Genomic DNA, 16698 nt, shown 5'->3' with positions numbered 1-16698 from the left:
TAGCTACAGTTTTATTATTATTAAAAAAAACACTAGGGTTTGTTGTGTTAACGACCTGTTCTAATTTAATGTATCTTTTTAATCTTTATGTATCAAATGTGCAGATTCAACTTCAATTGTTACACCTCCCTCTGGTCTATAATTTAGTAATTCTGGGTTTTTGATGCAATGAATGCCCCAATTCTTTTCAAACATATTTGATGCAACTACTTTAATTTGATTTCTAGCTTAGGTTAATATCATCGGGTCAAAGCTCAAGCCCGACAAGATTGAATTTAGGAATTGTGGGATTAATGCAATAAAACATTGAGACCATGTTTCGGGATGATGGAGAATTTTATTAAGATCTTAATAGTTTTAATTGGAAGAGAGGAAAGATTGACTACAAAACTTTTAATGTTTCTATAATAATCTTACAAATGTTTTTGCAAGATTGATAAGTTCTACCCATTTCATTACTAGAGATATAAGCATAACCTGAATCAGGTCATAAGTAAATGTATCATGCAACTTCTAAGATATGATTATATGAATCAAGTCTATAACTTTATTTAAAATTTGGGATTAAAGCTTGTAAGAATGTTTACACTTGAGCATACTTTGGGTGACTTTTAAATCTAACCTCTTCAGCTAAAATATCATGTTTTATCTGTTAACTATTAGTCTATTAATCCAAATTGACCTGTTTCACATAATTGGATTGAAATTTTCCCAAATGTAAAAACCTGGGTATACTTTGGTTGACTTTCTAAATTTAACATGTTTTAACTAAATATTTTTAAGCCGACCCGTTTGACATGTTTATCAATTTACTATTAACCCAAATTGACCCGTTTTCACATGAATGAATTGAAATTTCCTGTTACATTTTCAACATTGGATAGATATTCTTACTGCTTTTGATATTTTATAGGGTATGATAATTTTGATAATTCGGTGTTTGAAGTAGATTGTAATATTATGATATTATTGCACTGCAGGGGTGGCTCGGTTATGGCTGTCTCCTTCGATTTGCAGACATTCATTCTGCGTGCTCGGGTGTTGAAGCTGTATAGGCAAGCTCTAAGAGTTGCTAAAAGAGCACCTGCACACAGTAAAGGTGAACTCTTTTTACGCCACAAAATTATATAATTAATGTCAACATGTTTCTATGATAATCCCATCAAAGACACTTAAAAATAAAAAACTAATCAGCCACCACTTATTGAAAAGAAATGAAGATGTCATGTTTGACTTTTGACAGTCAACCGAGTTCCTTAGTAAATAGTTATTATATTCTATTACAAGTTAAGCACCGTTGTATTCCTAACTGTATTTTCCATTCTCAATTTCACATTAGCTTTCATGTTTTTCTTGGAAATTAGATCATTTCTTCTGTATAGAAGACGTTAGGGCCGTAAACGAGCCGAACGGAGCCAAGTCCAGACTCGTGTTATTTACAATAGCTCGTTTCGAGCTCTATATCTAAAGGTCAGCCCGTTTATAATTTTCAAGGTCGGACTTGACTAAAACTCTTTTCTTTATTTGTTGATTGATTTATATACTTTTATAATTAGATTTTGTATGTATTTTAATTATAATTTTGTATATTATATAATATATATTATTTGCTTATTTTTATCAAATATTTATATATTATGTTAATTATCAAATATAATAAATATATTAAATAAAAATTATCCAAATAATAGGCCCGCTTACGTTCACGGCTCAGCTAGAGCTTGATAAGTGAAGCTCGGGTTTGGGCTCATTTGTTAAGCAACCTTATTTATTAGGCTTGAACTCGTTTAAGCTCAGCTTGATTCTAGCTTTTAACGAGCCGATCTCGAGCAGCTCACAAGTAACTTGGCTCGTTTACACCTCTGATAGTAATAACCAGGTTTAATCCGCCCGCACTTAGATTTATAACTGGAATATTTTCAGGTGAACTTATGCAAACAATCAGACACGAGATAGAGCAAAACAGGGAGTGCAATGACAAACAGAAGATTCGTTACTTGATTAGTGAGGGAATCGAGAGACTGAAGGGTTTAGATGAGATGCTTGATATGCAAGGCAACTAAACACGAGTTTACTTGAGAATCAAGCAAGTTAATTGTCCCCCAAATCGTGCGGCAGCAGTAAGGTGGTGTTTGAAATTCATTTAATATAACACTTGATGACTTTGAATCATAACACTGCTAAAGACATTATGTTGATTGATACAAAGGAGACTGGTTAGAAGTCTTTGTAATGTTTTTGATACAAAAGTAATTGATAAGTGTTACATGATTTGTACCAATGCATCATTGAGTTGAGAAAATATGATCATGTTGACTCGTTCGATGAAAATTTTCAAAGCGGTATTTGAATGAAAAAATATTGGATCCGTCACTCTAGTATCGAAAATATTGTGTATCAAAACGAAGATGTGTATAATGAAAGTATACACTATCATTACATAGTTGTACAACTTTCTTTTAATAATAAAACTTAACATCCTCGGATTTGTTTGAAAACAAGACTATCTTTTTGGAAGAGAGAATTTCATATATGCCCATATAAACTTGTGAAATATCATATATATATATATTACGATATTATATTAACAACGCTTTTAAAATTATAGCATAATAAAATTACGCAACATGTTAATGCCGTCACGTATGTATTACTCTGGTTGGTTTTTGTGATATAGGGTAGTTAACTACAGTATATATGTAACTACTAAATTGTCAGTGCGTCATTTTTTTTCAATTGTTCGTATTGTTTGGACAAATTTTTAAGGTAATACTTGTGTTTAAAACTAAAATTGATGCAAACATTAATCTATTTTCATCCTGAAAGTTGCTATTCCGCCTATTTGATGAAACAATTCTGAATCATTTATTGTAATTATGGAATTTTGATATCATATAGACTTTAGTTTAATTTTATAACTTTTACTATATAATAATTCTTATAAATTTAAATGTGACGTTATGATTTATTCTTTCTTAAGGTAAATTTCATAAACCCGAGTCGTGTAAATTTTACATATAAAAAATTTATACAGATAAACTTTATAGATGTAAAAGTAACTTAGCACCTGAGTTTTGTTATATAGTTTATATTAAAATGTAGATAAAAACAAAATCATTCCAACGATGTATCTAAATTTATCATGAGATAACAGTTTTAGCAGTGTAAACAAAACTTAGTTTATTCATGTTAACTAAACAATTTAAAAATACAGAGTAAATTTTGGACTATACATAAGTTACGAATTTACTATAGTTAAAACTCATGAGTGAGTTACGGATTTACCTCAGCTAAAACTAATGAAATAACCGTTTAAATAAAAAAAATAACAATTTAATAACAAAAAGAAGTTTATGTGAGTACATATAGAGTTTAGATAGAAATATATAGGTATATAAGTTATATATTATTTGAGTAATAATAAAGAAAAATAAAATAAATCATAAAAGAAGTAGTTCTACTTTCAAATTTAAAACTCCACATACATATGTACGTTGAATAATAATAATAATAATAAATATCAAGTAGAAGTATGTTTGTGTGGTGGAGGTTAAAAACCAGTATACAGACCAACTCTCCATTCTCTTTCCTGAACTTTCAAATCACAACATATATTTCTTTCAAATGGTTAAGCAATCAGATGAACTCAGGTAATCATATGTTGAGACCATATCTTGAATAATTATGCATGTCTCATAAGATATTTTGGCTCTAACAATACTGCCTATAAAAATATACCTTGTGTCAAACCACTCATCACTTACCCACCAACAATCATCTCCGACGACCAACTATATTTTCTGGTAACCATTTTAATCATCTCCAAACAACCCATTTTCATAACCCAAAACCGACACCACCACTCAACATCTCCACCGTTAGCTATCGTAGCTGAGCATCTGAAGTACCACTTAGACTACCGAAGCCGACGAACGCCGCCACCGCCGCAACACCACCAAACACTGACGTCTTTTGCAGGTAGCCACAACCCCTCCCCATACTTTCGTATACAAACCGGTTCTAGTTATGTTTTGGACTTGGGAAATCACTCTATAACAGTGTCGTAAAATATGTAACCGCATTTATAAACAATGGAACTCTTCCCTCATGTTTAATGTTAAACAAATCTTACATTATAATGATATGATTAAGTTTTTTTTTCTGCTTATCAGTAATAACCGCACACCTCGGGTTGAACATGACTCACTAACGGTTTTCTTCGATATGTTATTTAGTTTTTAGTTATGTTTTAAAACCAACCACTTAGATAGCCCAACTCACCTACCTCATTATTTCATGAACTAAGTAGGTTGACTATCATGTTTAGAGTTACTTTAAATATAATCAGAAGAAAGTTGGATATGAAAGACTTAATTAAAAGTAAAACTATAGAATATTTCATAAATTTTACTTCTATTTAGCTAGTGCCTCAATATTTAAAACGTTGTTTAATATTGACCATATATTTTATAAACTAAAACTTTTATGAAATCCAAAGAAATATAGATTTACAAGCTATGCATTAAATCTGCCACTTTTCTCTCGGTCACTTTTGTCTCAGTAAAGTAATAACTAACATAATTATATGTTATTATATGTACAACTATAAATGAAAAAGAAAATAAAATAAAATAGAAAAAATATGAAAATAAACTTAGAGATTTTCATTCACAACATATACATATTTACGTCCACCAAAATATGAATTTAACAGGTGGCATATAGATGCTAAAATATAAAATTAATGTGACTAATAATTAAGAGTTACAAGTCGAACCGTACATGACTAGAGTCTTAATTTTTTTTAACCATACAAAACACTAATACTTCACAAACTATAGATCTTTAAAAAAAATATTAATTAATGTAAAGCTAAGTCTCATCAAACCTGAAATACTTGTAGGTCTTTACAACCCCTTAAAAGAACATGTCTGATTCTAGTGTAAATTTTCATTTAAGGTACGGATCCTAACCCCTTCCTTATTGTTATTATATTCGTTTGTTATAAACCCTGTTGATATTATATATATATATATATATATATATATATATATATATGTGTGTGTGTGTGTGTGTGAACCATTTTCATTTAAGGGCGTATATATATATTATATATATATACGCCCTGCTTGCGGTGCGCGCATATAATGTATATATGTGTGAACCCTCGGGTGGGCAAAAGTAAAATTGCACTAATTTTGACGTTATTTTACTAATCTCGTGAAAATAATGTTAAAAGTGGCGGAAGGTTAATCAGGCATCATGTAGTGGCGTTGATAGCCGAAACACAAGGGCACATGCACCAATCAGCCGGTGTCCCGATGATTGAGTGCTATGTGCCTTATGTCCAAGGCTTGATGCAAAACTACTATCGAGCCGGGGGTCTCACCGGAAGCAGCCTCTCTATCCCTATGGGATAGAGGTAAGGCTGTCTACATCTTACCCTCCTCAGACCCTACCATAGCATTGCTATTGGTGGGATATAATGAGTACGATGATGATATATATATATATATATATATATATATATATATATATATATATATACCTTTGGAACTCCTAGCGTTCTTTGACAACTCGATTCATTTGGCCGTCCGTTCGATTCATGTTCTAATTATGATTTGTTATATGACTTAATAGCATGCGATAGAACTATTATTATATTGTGCTCATTATTGCATGCTTCAATGATAAGGATATGATTATATATTTGCTTTGACGCTTCGAGAGCGTACTTTGGATATATTGTTGTAGTGTTGTTTCAGCTGTTATAATCTGTTACCCTGAGCATGTTCCTACTTGTGGGGGTGACCACAAGCACGACATTTGCGGCATCGATGGCGTGGCACCGGCCGTGACGGTGAGCCTAAATCACGGCGTCTCCTTAGTACTTGTGAGGTACATGAGGCCATTAGGAGGCGTATGAACTGGTCCTAGGATATATGTATATGACTATGGTGGATGGTGTGTGATGCCCACGCTCCATTGCACGTTCGGCACATAGGGTCTGCAGCTCTATGTGCATGTTTGTAAGTAATAAGTTATTCGGCTCATGGGTACATCCGTATGATACGATTTAGTTTATTGGCTTGCTTTACATTGTGTCATATCATCTTATGTCATATTATTGTTTGATCTTGCTAGATTGTTATTATTGTTACTTGTGCCATTTTATCCGTACTGAGCATTCGGCTCATTCCGTAAATCTTTTTTTTAGCAGGTTCACAGGTTACTCTAGGCGGGGTGTGAAGAGAGATAAAAACTGAGCTCTAGGACTTTTGGTTTGACAAAGTTAGTCACTTTTGGTAGCCTATGCTAGTTTATCTAGAACTGATGTTATGTAATAAATAATTAAACCTAGGGCTCTGTAATAATGTTTGACTTATGGAATTATGTCTTATGTTTTGATATCTATGATAGTGACATGTCACCCTTCCAGGGTGGGGTGTTACAACTAACGTCTCTCAAAAACTTAATTGTATAATAAAAACTCATAAATCGCATTTATATATCTATCCTATTCAATTTATTAACACTTATTTATTTTGAATTCTTTTTCTCATTCTTTGACTAAACTAACATAGAAAATTAAAATAATTAAAAATACGAGTCACTAAATTTGATTCTATTTTAAGAAACGTGACATGATAAAACCAAGAACATAGTCAAATCTATTAAATCCTCCTTAAATTCACCATTGACTTCTCCTCTCAAAACACACACACACACACACGCTTCCCTTATTTTGTCTCATTCTATCTCACCGGACTAAGACTTCAACATATTTCTACCACCTTACTCCTTCCTATCTCTTCCTCCGACCACCATATATATTTATATATATACACACGCACACAAACCTCATATACAAAAATGGATCAACATACAATCATGAACATCCTACCAAGACCATCAGAAAAACCCCACATCGGAATATCCTTCTCCGGCCCATTGGTCACCGACGCCGGCGACAACACCCGCCGGACAATCAAGAACCCCGCCGTGGTATACGAACCCACGTCTCCAAGAGTCTCATGCATGGGCAATGTTAAGTGCAGGTACACAAAAGATAAACTCCGGCTCGCCGGAACCAAACTACCACCCGCCGGAAAATTATCCCGGCTACCGGAATCTTCAAAAGGTGAAAATAAGACCAAGAAAATGATGGGGTTTATGAAACTGTTTGGTGATTTGATGGTTCCCGGCTGCGGTGGCCGGAAACCAGTCGCCGGGAAATTAAACGGTGGAGTTCCGATGTATCTTGATAAAGCTCCGAGCTTGAGTACGATGAAGAGGTTTTCTAGCGGTCGGGATAAGTTGTCGGATCATATTGATAATGATAATGAGTCTGATGAAGAGGTTATTGTTGTGCCGTCGTCTGCGCCGGTGATGATAAGGAATATTCCGGTAGGGTTTGATGTTAGGGGGGTTGTGGGATGTACGGAGCCGAGAAAAGAAATTAATTTGTGGAAGAGAAGAACCATGCAGCAGCCGAAGCCTCTTCTCTTGAATAATAATAATAATAATAATAATATTTAGTTTTCTGATTTTTGAAAGAAAAATTAGTAGAAGATATTTGAGTTTTGTTTTTTATTCTTTTAATTCATTATTCTTTGATTTTATGATTTTTCAGTGTCATAAATGTAAATATCCTTGAAATTAAAGGTATATATTTTTATTTATTTCAAGTTTGTAACACCGTCTCCATCCATGCAAATAATTTGCTCTTAGCATAATAAACTGTGTTTACGTTTCGTTAGTTACTAATATATACAAAGAGCTTAATAGCGTAAACGAACAAAAACTTATTAAACATAACGTATTGAACAAATACCAACTAAAAGTATACATGAACATAAATTTGTTAGTGCTGAAATTCTATTTAAACTAATTCTAATGGTTAGTATCTTAATTATAACAATAACAATAGACTAAAATAAATTGTCATGCCTTAAAAACTTTAATGAATAAGTTTCTTTTTAACATCATATTATAAAACTAAAGAAAAAAGTAAATAATACACCATAGGAGGGGGAGATTACAAAATTAAAGTAACACCACTTGAACAAAACAAATGATAAACAAACGAATTTCAACTACGCTATCCAATGTAAATGAAAGTAAATAAATTACAAAGGTAAATGAACGAACAAGGCATGTGTTATGTTCGTTTATCTAAATGAACAAAAGAAAGTATCCAGATGTCCCTCTCTAACTCCGTGACTTCCAATCGGCCATGGATCTCTTTACGGGCATTGCACTTGATTAAGGCTCATAATTCCATGTCAAATAGTGGTTCTTTTTTGTGTGAACATGTATGCTTCATCTTCCAAGAAAACTATAGTTACGTGCCGTGTCATTATTCCGTATGTAGTTTTGAAAGTTAAAAGCTATTGACTAAACTATTGTTTATAGTAACAGGCGAATCGAATACAAAAACAAGTTGAGACATGCTCCAAAGGATACCAATACGCGATTTGGATCGAACAAATAATAAAAACGAATATTGATAATGGTTTTAGTAACAACGAACTGGTACCGAAGTTGTTCAACCAGTATTGGTCTGGTTTGTTTTGTTACTAGTATGGTACCAGAAATCGGTAAACTTTACGGCACAATATATAGATATTATTTGAACATTACTTGTATGATACAAAAAAAAAGTTGTTTATTACAATTTCATCACACAAAAGTGATCTTATGTGAGTTGAAAAATAATGTCGTGTAACCCAAAAACTAAAGTCATGTTCCACATTGATTGAAACCATAAAAACAAATACCAGTACTACATTGTTCGGTCAATATTGCCATCGTCAGTGGCGGAGCCACATTTAAGTCACCGGGTTCGGCCGAACCCGGTCCATTTTCGGTTTTATATATAACTTATAAGTACGATTTAACGAGAGAATCCATTCTTTTTTGGCGAACGAACCCAGTGTCACGAAATCTTTGGAAACATTTCACCGTTCGCCGGTGAAAAAATAAAAACTTGAATTTTAGAGAGAGACAACGATGTCATTTTCTTAAGCTTGAGTACATGTCATTTAAATTTAATTTTAGGACATTCATGGAGAATAAGATGGTATGAGGAGAAAACTTGTCAATTTCTTTGTGCTCATAAAATATATGTGCAGACAAATATTGTTTTAATTATAATAATATATGTAACACTGTATTTTGTGTAATGGCCGACATCATTGATCTATATTTATTTTATTATTTTTAACGACTAAAGTATTATTAAAAAACTCCAATGCCTAGCAAGAAGCTTAAAAGGGAGGAACGTACAACACCAAACTTCAATTTCATTAAATGTACAATTACACAAGCTCGACTAATCAAATTCCTCTCGTTGCCCCCTATTTTAATTATAAGAATATACTCCTTTAATTTTGATATCCTCCATCATCATAAATATCCGAACTAATCGTATGTGTTGCTGTTGTATGAACAATGCTTGCATTTTTTTATATTGAAAATGAGTTCTTGGACGGTCGAAGATTTTATGATTCGTTTTCAATACATGAAAACGCGTATGGAACAATTATAATATGTAAACAGTTTTATTTAATTTGACTCTGTATTTTATTTTAATGCATACAATGTACTTTGGTTATGGTTGTGATATTGCATTTTATTTATTTGACCGAATGATGGACCCGACACATCCGGGCCTGAAAACTTTGACAACGGAAAAAAAAATCGAACACCGAAAAATTCCGAACTCATAGGAAAAAATTCTTGGCTCCGCCACTAGCCATCGTATGTCACTATACCGGTAAGACACTTGGTATAGCCTACTACTACCAAAAAAAGAAATACTTTGTTCCGACACAACCCTGTTTCATCATAATTTATACGGGGACATCGAGAAAAAGTTAAAACACAACGTATTTAGATTTTAATGTTCATCCACACTATGGAGCACCAGTGTTAACGCTAACAGGTTATCACGATTATAAAAGGAGTTCTAGCTTATGCTTTACGGTTATAATAAAGGCATGGTAGACTGCCAATGATTTAATAAGTACGTAACACAGTCGTTTCGACCATTCTCCTCTCGCAAGACCAAGCAATAACAAATGTCACATAATCTTTCTCAGTTTCGACTTGCTTTATATCTCAAAGAACACATTTTAGTTAATCATCAAATTTACATAAAAGAAATTATGGCAAATAACGACATAGTCTATTCACTTCAGTTGGATACCTTACATTTTACGGTCAGCTTACATCAATGGTTCTCCTTCCAACAACTTTGTTAAGAAGGGATCACTGACGTAAGCAAACGGTAAAAGTAAATGAATAATTTCAGCAGAAGATCGTTCCGTTAATGTTAACCCAACCGTCGAGACACTTTCTTAGTTTCTTTAACCACCTCTAAAAATTCCTATAATTTCATCACCATTTTTAAACAAGAGTACGCATATGACCATAAAATGATTCACATTGGGTTCCAAATTAATTTGGTTCACAACCCAACTAGACACCTTCCTTAAATAACATCTAGAGTCATGTACAATAGAAGGTCTTATGATTTTAAGACAGCCATATAAAGATACTTATACCCCATCCAATCTAGTTTATTTATTTAACACTAAATTAGAGTTCCAACACTATTTACAATCACAATCACGCCCTTGTTGCAGACTTTGCGTGCCTTCCTCATCATTCATGTCTAGATATTTGAACCCGAGGCTGCCAACATTCTCATTAGGATCATGATACTTGAAAGATGGATTCACATAACATTTCATCTCATGAAACAGATTCAAATTGTCCACCAGTTTGTGAAATACATTGCACCCGCAACACTGCACTCGGATAGAAAAACATATAATTAGTGTAACGCACAACCAACACAAGTAATGTGCATTTGAGACGATAATCCAAACTATAAAATGACCATTTTAATATATAACTTTATAACTAATGTGCAGTATATGATTCAATATCCTGACTATGGGAAAAGTTCTATGCAGAAGACACTTTCTTGCGACAAGAGAAAGAACAAAATAAACAATTCATTTTTTTCAGTTTTGAAAAATCATAGAATACAAGAAAATGGTTGAAATGCAATGTTTATTACTTTATTTCTCTTCTAATATTGTAAAATATATATAAGCAAAATTCGCTTATTTATAGAACCTACAGGTGCATGTAAAAGTTTAAAAAATGAAAACAAAAAACATATGAACAACTTAGATTAATGATTATTTATGTATAGGGATGTAAACAAACCGAACGAGACCTTGACCGTGTTCGTTCGTTAAGTCAACGGGCAAACATACAATTCATGAATACATAACCGAACGAAATTTGTTGTACGTGTTCCTTCATTAAGGAAATGAACTTGTTAATGTTTGTTTGTTAAGTTTGATGACGAACGCAAACAAAGACAAACCAACATAATTACATAAATGATAATCTATATCTATATCTATATCTATATCTATACTATATATAATGCACCACTCATGGGCAAATTAAGACACTACATCTTTAAGTAATTTACAACACTCTAAAGCATGAGATACAAGATTAACTAGGGACAAAAATGTCTTTGTTACATTAAATGCATTTAAATTTTTTCAAAATAATTACAATTAGTTACAGCATTGGTCCTTAATCTTTTACTTATATATTATTTTATTTTCACGTTTAACCCAACTACCCCCACGATTTCTAAACGTTCTTAACTTTTTCATACATTAATATTTTTTTAAAAAAATGGGATCATAAAAACGAGCATTTTATTATCTTTAATTTGAGTATGATATTGTTATAGTTTTCGAAAAAAAAAAACAATTTAGGCAAAAGTGCTTGCGGATTGGTTTTGATGACTTAAAATTAAACCATTAGCCATTTTTACACGTTTTTTTTTGTCGTCGAAAACCAAAACTGAACTGTTTAAAATTAAAACCCAATTAAGTCAAACCATTACCAACGATTAGGTTCCGATACAGTTTGTACTTCAATAAAAAAAATTGAGTTTAAAAGTTAAAATAAAAATTATTAATCTGCATATAGCTTCACTTCAAACTAAACACTAACTAATACATTATTAAGAGAATCATAATATGAACAACGGTAACTTTGGTCACATAAATAATAAACCTTATTAGAATAAATAGAATACGAAATCATAACAAGAACAAAGACTATAAAAAAAAAATACTGGATATTGGGCTAAATTAAAGTTGTAATAGACGAGTTTGCTTGTATTAAATAAAACTTTGTTTAACTATATTTTAACTATGTCTAATATATATTATAAAACACATCTAATACTAGATAAGTAAATAATTAACATTTTAATATGTACGGCCAGCTCCGGTTTCAACCGGGAAACCAAACTAGTGAACGGTCTCACAATTTCAAACGAAATAATGAACACCCATAAAATTGTTACATGATCATCAAGGTATGTGTTTCCCGCTGCATGACGCAGGCACTCTTCTAGTATATATATATATATATATATATATATATATATATATATATATAATTGAAAATAAAAAGCAATGTAACAAACATAAATGTATATTACTGAACATTTAGGAACACAAATGAACGCACGCGACTTCTGCCCACGTTTGTTCAATTAATTAATCAAACAGAAATCGTTGTTTATGTTCATTTATTAAACGAGCAAACACAAACAAACTTCCAGCCCAACGGTTCCTGAACGTTTGGCCCATCTACAGTCTTATTATATACATAACATGGACATTTGTATGTAAGAAGTAAGAGTTCTTAAAAACATGAACCGCTTATCTAGATAATTAAACGATTTAGGTTTGTTCTTTTTGTTTTCTCAAGAATTTAGTCTTTTGTAATAACCAATAATACCTGGACAAAAACGGTGCCATCAGTATAAGCATGGGGATTAATGGCACGAGTGGTCCTTCGACCACACACGTTGCAAGTGAAAGCAACGCGCATACGACGTCTTGGAGATTTGGTGAAAAGAGACCATGGAAATGTGGAGATGTTCTCGGTATTTGATTCGCTATCACAACTACCACCTGCAGGTACTGAAGGACCTTCCATACCGGACCCTGTAGTCCAACCCCTAACATTTGCTGCACTTAACACTAATCCCATTGCATCATCCTGCAATAATTTGGCCCAAAAAGAAAACACCATAAATGAACCAAATTAGCCTTTGCTGCTTCTATGGTTGTTCACGAGCTAAGCCAAAGTCAACTCCGGCTTGGCTCGAATTCTAAACTGAACTGAAATTTTGAGCTTGAGTTCGGGCTCGGTGTTTAACCGATTTGGCTCATTTCTAATAAAAAACAGTAACATAATATATATATATATATATATATATATATATATATATATATATATTAGGATTAGTATCATCACAGAACTCTTAAATTATTTAAGAACTTGAAGGAACCCTTGAAAATTAACGTTTTTTATAAATTTTTTGTATGTTAGTGTTATTTGAGTGTAGTTTTATCACTTTTTATATCTATAATTACGATTACAATTATGAAAATTAGTTTTTACACATATCTAAACTTTTTTCTGCATATATGTAAATTTGTTATTACATAAATTTTACACATATGTAAACTTGTGATTTATATATGTAATAACAAATTTATATATAAAATATGGTAAAACTAGTCTTAAACAATGTTACTATATAAAAAAAATTAAAAAAATGTTTGTTTCTTATGAGTTCCTAGAAGTTCTTAACTTTTTTGGAGTTCTCAAATGATACTAACCCATATATTATATAATATTATATATATATATATATATATATATATATATATATATATATATAAAAGTTCTCAAATGTTATCCAAATAAGTTCTTAACTTTTTTGGAGTTCTCAAATGATACTAACCCATATATATATATATATATATATATAAAAGAACAAATGATACACCTCAAATTTTAACAAGCATCTAGAACAGGTATACGCACTCACACAAATAAGCATATTTAATAATGAGCTAGAGCCCGAGATTCACTTATCAAGCTGGCTTGCTAGCCTTGTTAAGTCTGTTATTTATGTGTAATTTATATTTTATAATAATAACAATTATCACATTTAAACTATGATAAAATAATTAAATGAGACATATTATGTTGGGTATAAACTTTAATTACAAATATATATAAAAAAAGAATAAAAAAGGTATATAATTTAACTGATATATAATTAAAAAAGGAGCAGAGTTCAAGCTTGAAAAAACTACTCACAAGCTTCGCTCGGGTTGTTTAGACCCATACTATGGGGTGTTTATGATTATGATCGCATCTCAAAACTGCTTTTCTGCTTATAGTGACTAGATTAAACAATAAGTGGGTTTTAAAGGGTGTTTGGGATTGCTTATCCCAACTGCTTTATCTTGTTCTTAAAAAGGCTCACGTAACTCTGGGTCAAAATTGATGTAAATTAGAGGCATGTGTAAGAACCACCAAGAGATGCAGAAACTACAAAAATGTTTACTTGATAAGTAAGTGTACGTGTAAACACATACGAGAGAGAGATATATAGTTTCTGGTTGTAAATAAAGCTTATTTGATTCAAAATAGACGTGTGTGCCTTAAACCAAGCCACTTATTTGAAAACAATAACGAGTAAGCCGTTTTGATAAGCAATCCTGTACGTACGCGTAATCATAATTACATAATCAAAATAAATTTTTGCGTGACAATATTGAGGGCACACCAAATCAGCAAATTCTCCCTTAGGATAAAAAAACATGAAAGTAACAAACAAACACCTGAGCAAATCATAAAAGGATCATCGAATTGACCTAAAATGAAAAAAGGCAACAAAATTACCTAACATCAAGATCATTATTATTCAAAACAATCAAATAAAATAAAATTAGGTTGTAATTGGTCCACATCATAGAATCTAGAAAACACCTAATAATATGATTACCTTGGAGAAAGGAGGGTAGGTTGAAATCGGGACGATGCTGGCATCATTAGGATCCGATCGCATATCAGATTCATTTCCATTACCTGAAAGGAAACACACACCAAATTAGTATTATTGAATAATCAACGATAGATATAGGTATGAAAAAGTTGGTTACTTTTGGAAGAAATAGAGAAGCGGGTGAGTCTTTTGTGTTTGAATCTTGGAGAGAAGGCTTTGACGGGTGCGATTGATGCAGATGAAGCTAGGGTTTCCATAATATGATTATGATTATGATCGTCAAGTGAAAGAAAGGAATTGGTGGAGGAGGTTTCTAGAGAATATTATGAAGGACGACTTGCGGATGAAGAAGAAGAAATTGAATAAATGAAAATTGGGGCAAGCAAGGGTTACTTGTTTGTGGTGATGGTCATGTCATGTCATGTATGTATGCATGTTTCTTCACCAGTCATTAATTACATAGCTAATCCTTTTCCTTTCCTTGTTCTTTTCTTTCTTGTTATGAATATCTTTTTTGGAAATATTAGAACTATTGATTGATTCATATGTTTTGTCTTGATTAATAACAAGTATTTGAGGACTCAAAAGATAAATATTTAAAACTTAGATGACAAAACTTTAAGATACTAAACCGTGGAAGTTGTCTTTTAATTGCGCGGCCAACAAATATACATAATGAAATATTTACAACAACGTCCACGACAATCGAAAGAGTGGTACCAACAACGTCGATATTTATAAGCTGGCTAGTGATCAATACACTTTCTAATATAAGCATGTGTTTGCATACACAAGAGCTTGGGAAATTGTAGACGCTTCTCCGAAGAGGTTTCCAGTGTCGTACGAGGTTGAGTAGGCGAAAAGGTAGTAAAATGTCCGAATGTGAAATTTAACATGGGCAGTTCAGATGCTTCTTGTAACAATGACCTTAACTTGAAGGGTTTGGAGGTTGTAAATGGGTTGGAACCGCAACCCCCCATAGGGAGTAAAAATGCAAAGGTGGGAACAACATCAAAGAACTTAAAGCTGCAAGTAATACTTTTGTCTATGAACCTTAGAATTATCCTCTTTTAGGTTTTAGTGCTAATGAGTTGAATAACAACTAATTTACAGTACCAGATATTTGTTTTCGTGTACATATGTTGCTGATCAACACACTCATTTTTCTTTGGTACTTCTGAGTGTTATAGTTGATTCATAAGGCACCAAATTGTACTATTGAAAATTTTAGTAATACAATGTACTATAAAATTGTACTTATTTTTATGTGTGAACCCTTAATTTTATGGGTCATGGTATTGTACGTTATGATGTATTCAGGAATACCATTTAACCTTATAGTTAGAATTTAGAAGAAACGCATGCATCTTAGGAGTTATTTTGATTAGTCTTAGGAAAAACTAAATTTAGAATAACTCTAGTGATAACATTTAAATAAATAAGTTTTTCACACCCCCATCTCGGGCCTGGGCATGCGACCAACAGTTGGTATCCCCTTTTGTAATTAAATCAGAGTTACGAGTTTAATAGCGGAAATATATTAGCGTGGATTAAAATAATATTTACATATCAAAAGACGGGATTTAAAAATACCCGTTAATGTTTACAAAATGATTAGTTGTTTTATACAAACCACCATTTAAGTTTAACATTTAACAAAAATGATCTAAGCCATCAGATCGCCTAGATGTCAACTTCGATTCTTCAAGCGGCTGATCTTCATTACCTGAAAAATAGTTTGAAAATACGTTAGCAACACATGCTGGTGAATAAGTTGA

At 32.1% G+C, this 16698-nt stretch overlaps 3 protein-coding genes across 3 annotated transcripts; 2 read left to right on the top strand and 1 right to left on the bottom strand.

The window, feature by feature from the left end:
* Positions 1–813: 813 nt before the first annotated feature.
* Positions 814–2136, top strand: LOC143629931 (uncharacterized). Its single transcript, XM_077099076.1, has 2 exons — positions 814–1099; positions 1924–2136. Exons 1-2 carry the CDS (start codon positions 961–963, stop codon positions 2061–2063), a joined length of 279 nt encoding a protein of 92 aa, XP_076955191.1. The 5' UTR covers positions 814–960; the 3' UTR covers positions 2064–2136.
* A 4686-nt stretch (positions 2137–6822) lies between these two features.
* On the top strand, positions 6823–7544 carry LOC143629930 (uncharacterized protein At1g76070-like). Its single transcript, XM_077099075.1, has one exon. It carries the CDS (start codon positions 6874–6876, stop codon positions 7537–7539), a length of 666 nt encoding a protein of 221 aa, XP_076955190.1. The 5' UTR covers positions 6823–6873; the 3' UTR covers positions 7540–7544.
* A 3072-nt stretch (positions 7545–10616) lies between these two features.
* LOC143629909 (uncharacterized) lies at positions 10617–15212 on the bottom strand. Its single transcript, XM_077099057.1, has 4 exons — positions 15078–15212; positions 14921–15003; positions 12853–13116; positions 10617–10814 (listed from the first exon to the last, which is right to left on the bottom strand). Exons 1-4 carry the CDS (start codon positions 15175–15177, stop codon positions 10617–10619), a joined length of 645 nt encoding a protein of 214 aa, XP_076955172.1. The 5' UTR covers positions 15178–15212.
* Positions 15213–16698: the final 1486 nt, after the last annotated feature.

Source organism: Bidens hawaiensis, unplaced genomic scaffold (genome assembly GCF_021521415.1).
Source record: "Bidens hawaiensis isolate Kalapana, Puna unplaced genomic scaffold, B.hawaiensis_p1.1 tig00005482_1, whole genome shotgun sequence".
NCBI lineage: Eukaryota > Viridiplantae > Streptophyta > Magnoliopsida > Asterales > Asteraceae > Bidens > Bidens hawaiensis.
The sequence above is the reverse complement of the archived record's forward strand: the minus strand, read 5'-3'. Positions and strand labels throughout refer to the sequence as shown.

Bases quoted from the DNA above. Each gene is read 5' to 3' on its own strand.
- LOC143629931 (XM_077099076.1), top strand. From the start codon at position 961: ATGATATTATTGCACTGCAGGGGTGGCTCGGTTATGGCTGTCTCCTTC. The intron at 1,100-1,923 runs GTGAACTCTTTT...GAATATTTTCAG, and splicing joins AGCACCTGCACACAGTAAAG to GTGAACTTATGCAAACAATC.
- LOC143629930 (XM_077099075.1), top strand. From the start codon at position 6,874: ATGGATCAACATACAATCATGAACATCCTACCAAGACCATCAGAAAAA.
- LOC143629909 (XM_077099057.1), bottom strand. From the start codon at position 15,177: ATGGAAACCCTAGCTTCATCTGCATCAATCGCACCCGTCAAAGCCTTC. The intron at 15,004-15,077 runs GTAACCAACTTT...GTTTCCTTTCAG, and splicing joins CTTCTCTATTTCTTCCAAAA to GTAATGGAAATGAATCTGAT. The intron at 10,815-12,852 runs GTATTATTGGTT...ATCCGAGTGCAG, and splicing joins ATGGCACCGTTTTTGTCCAG to TGTTGCGGGTGCAATGTATT.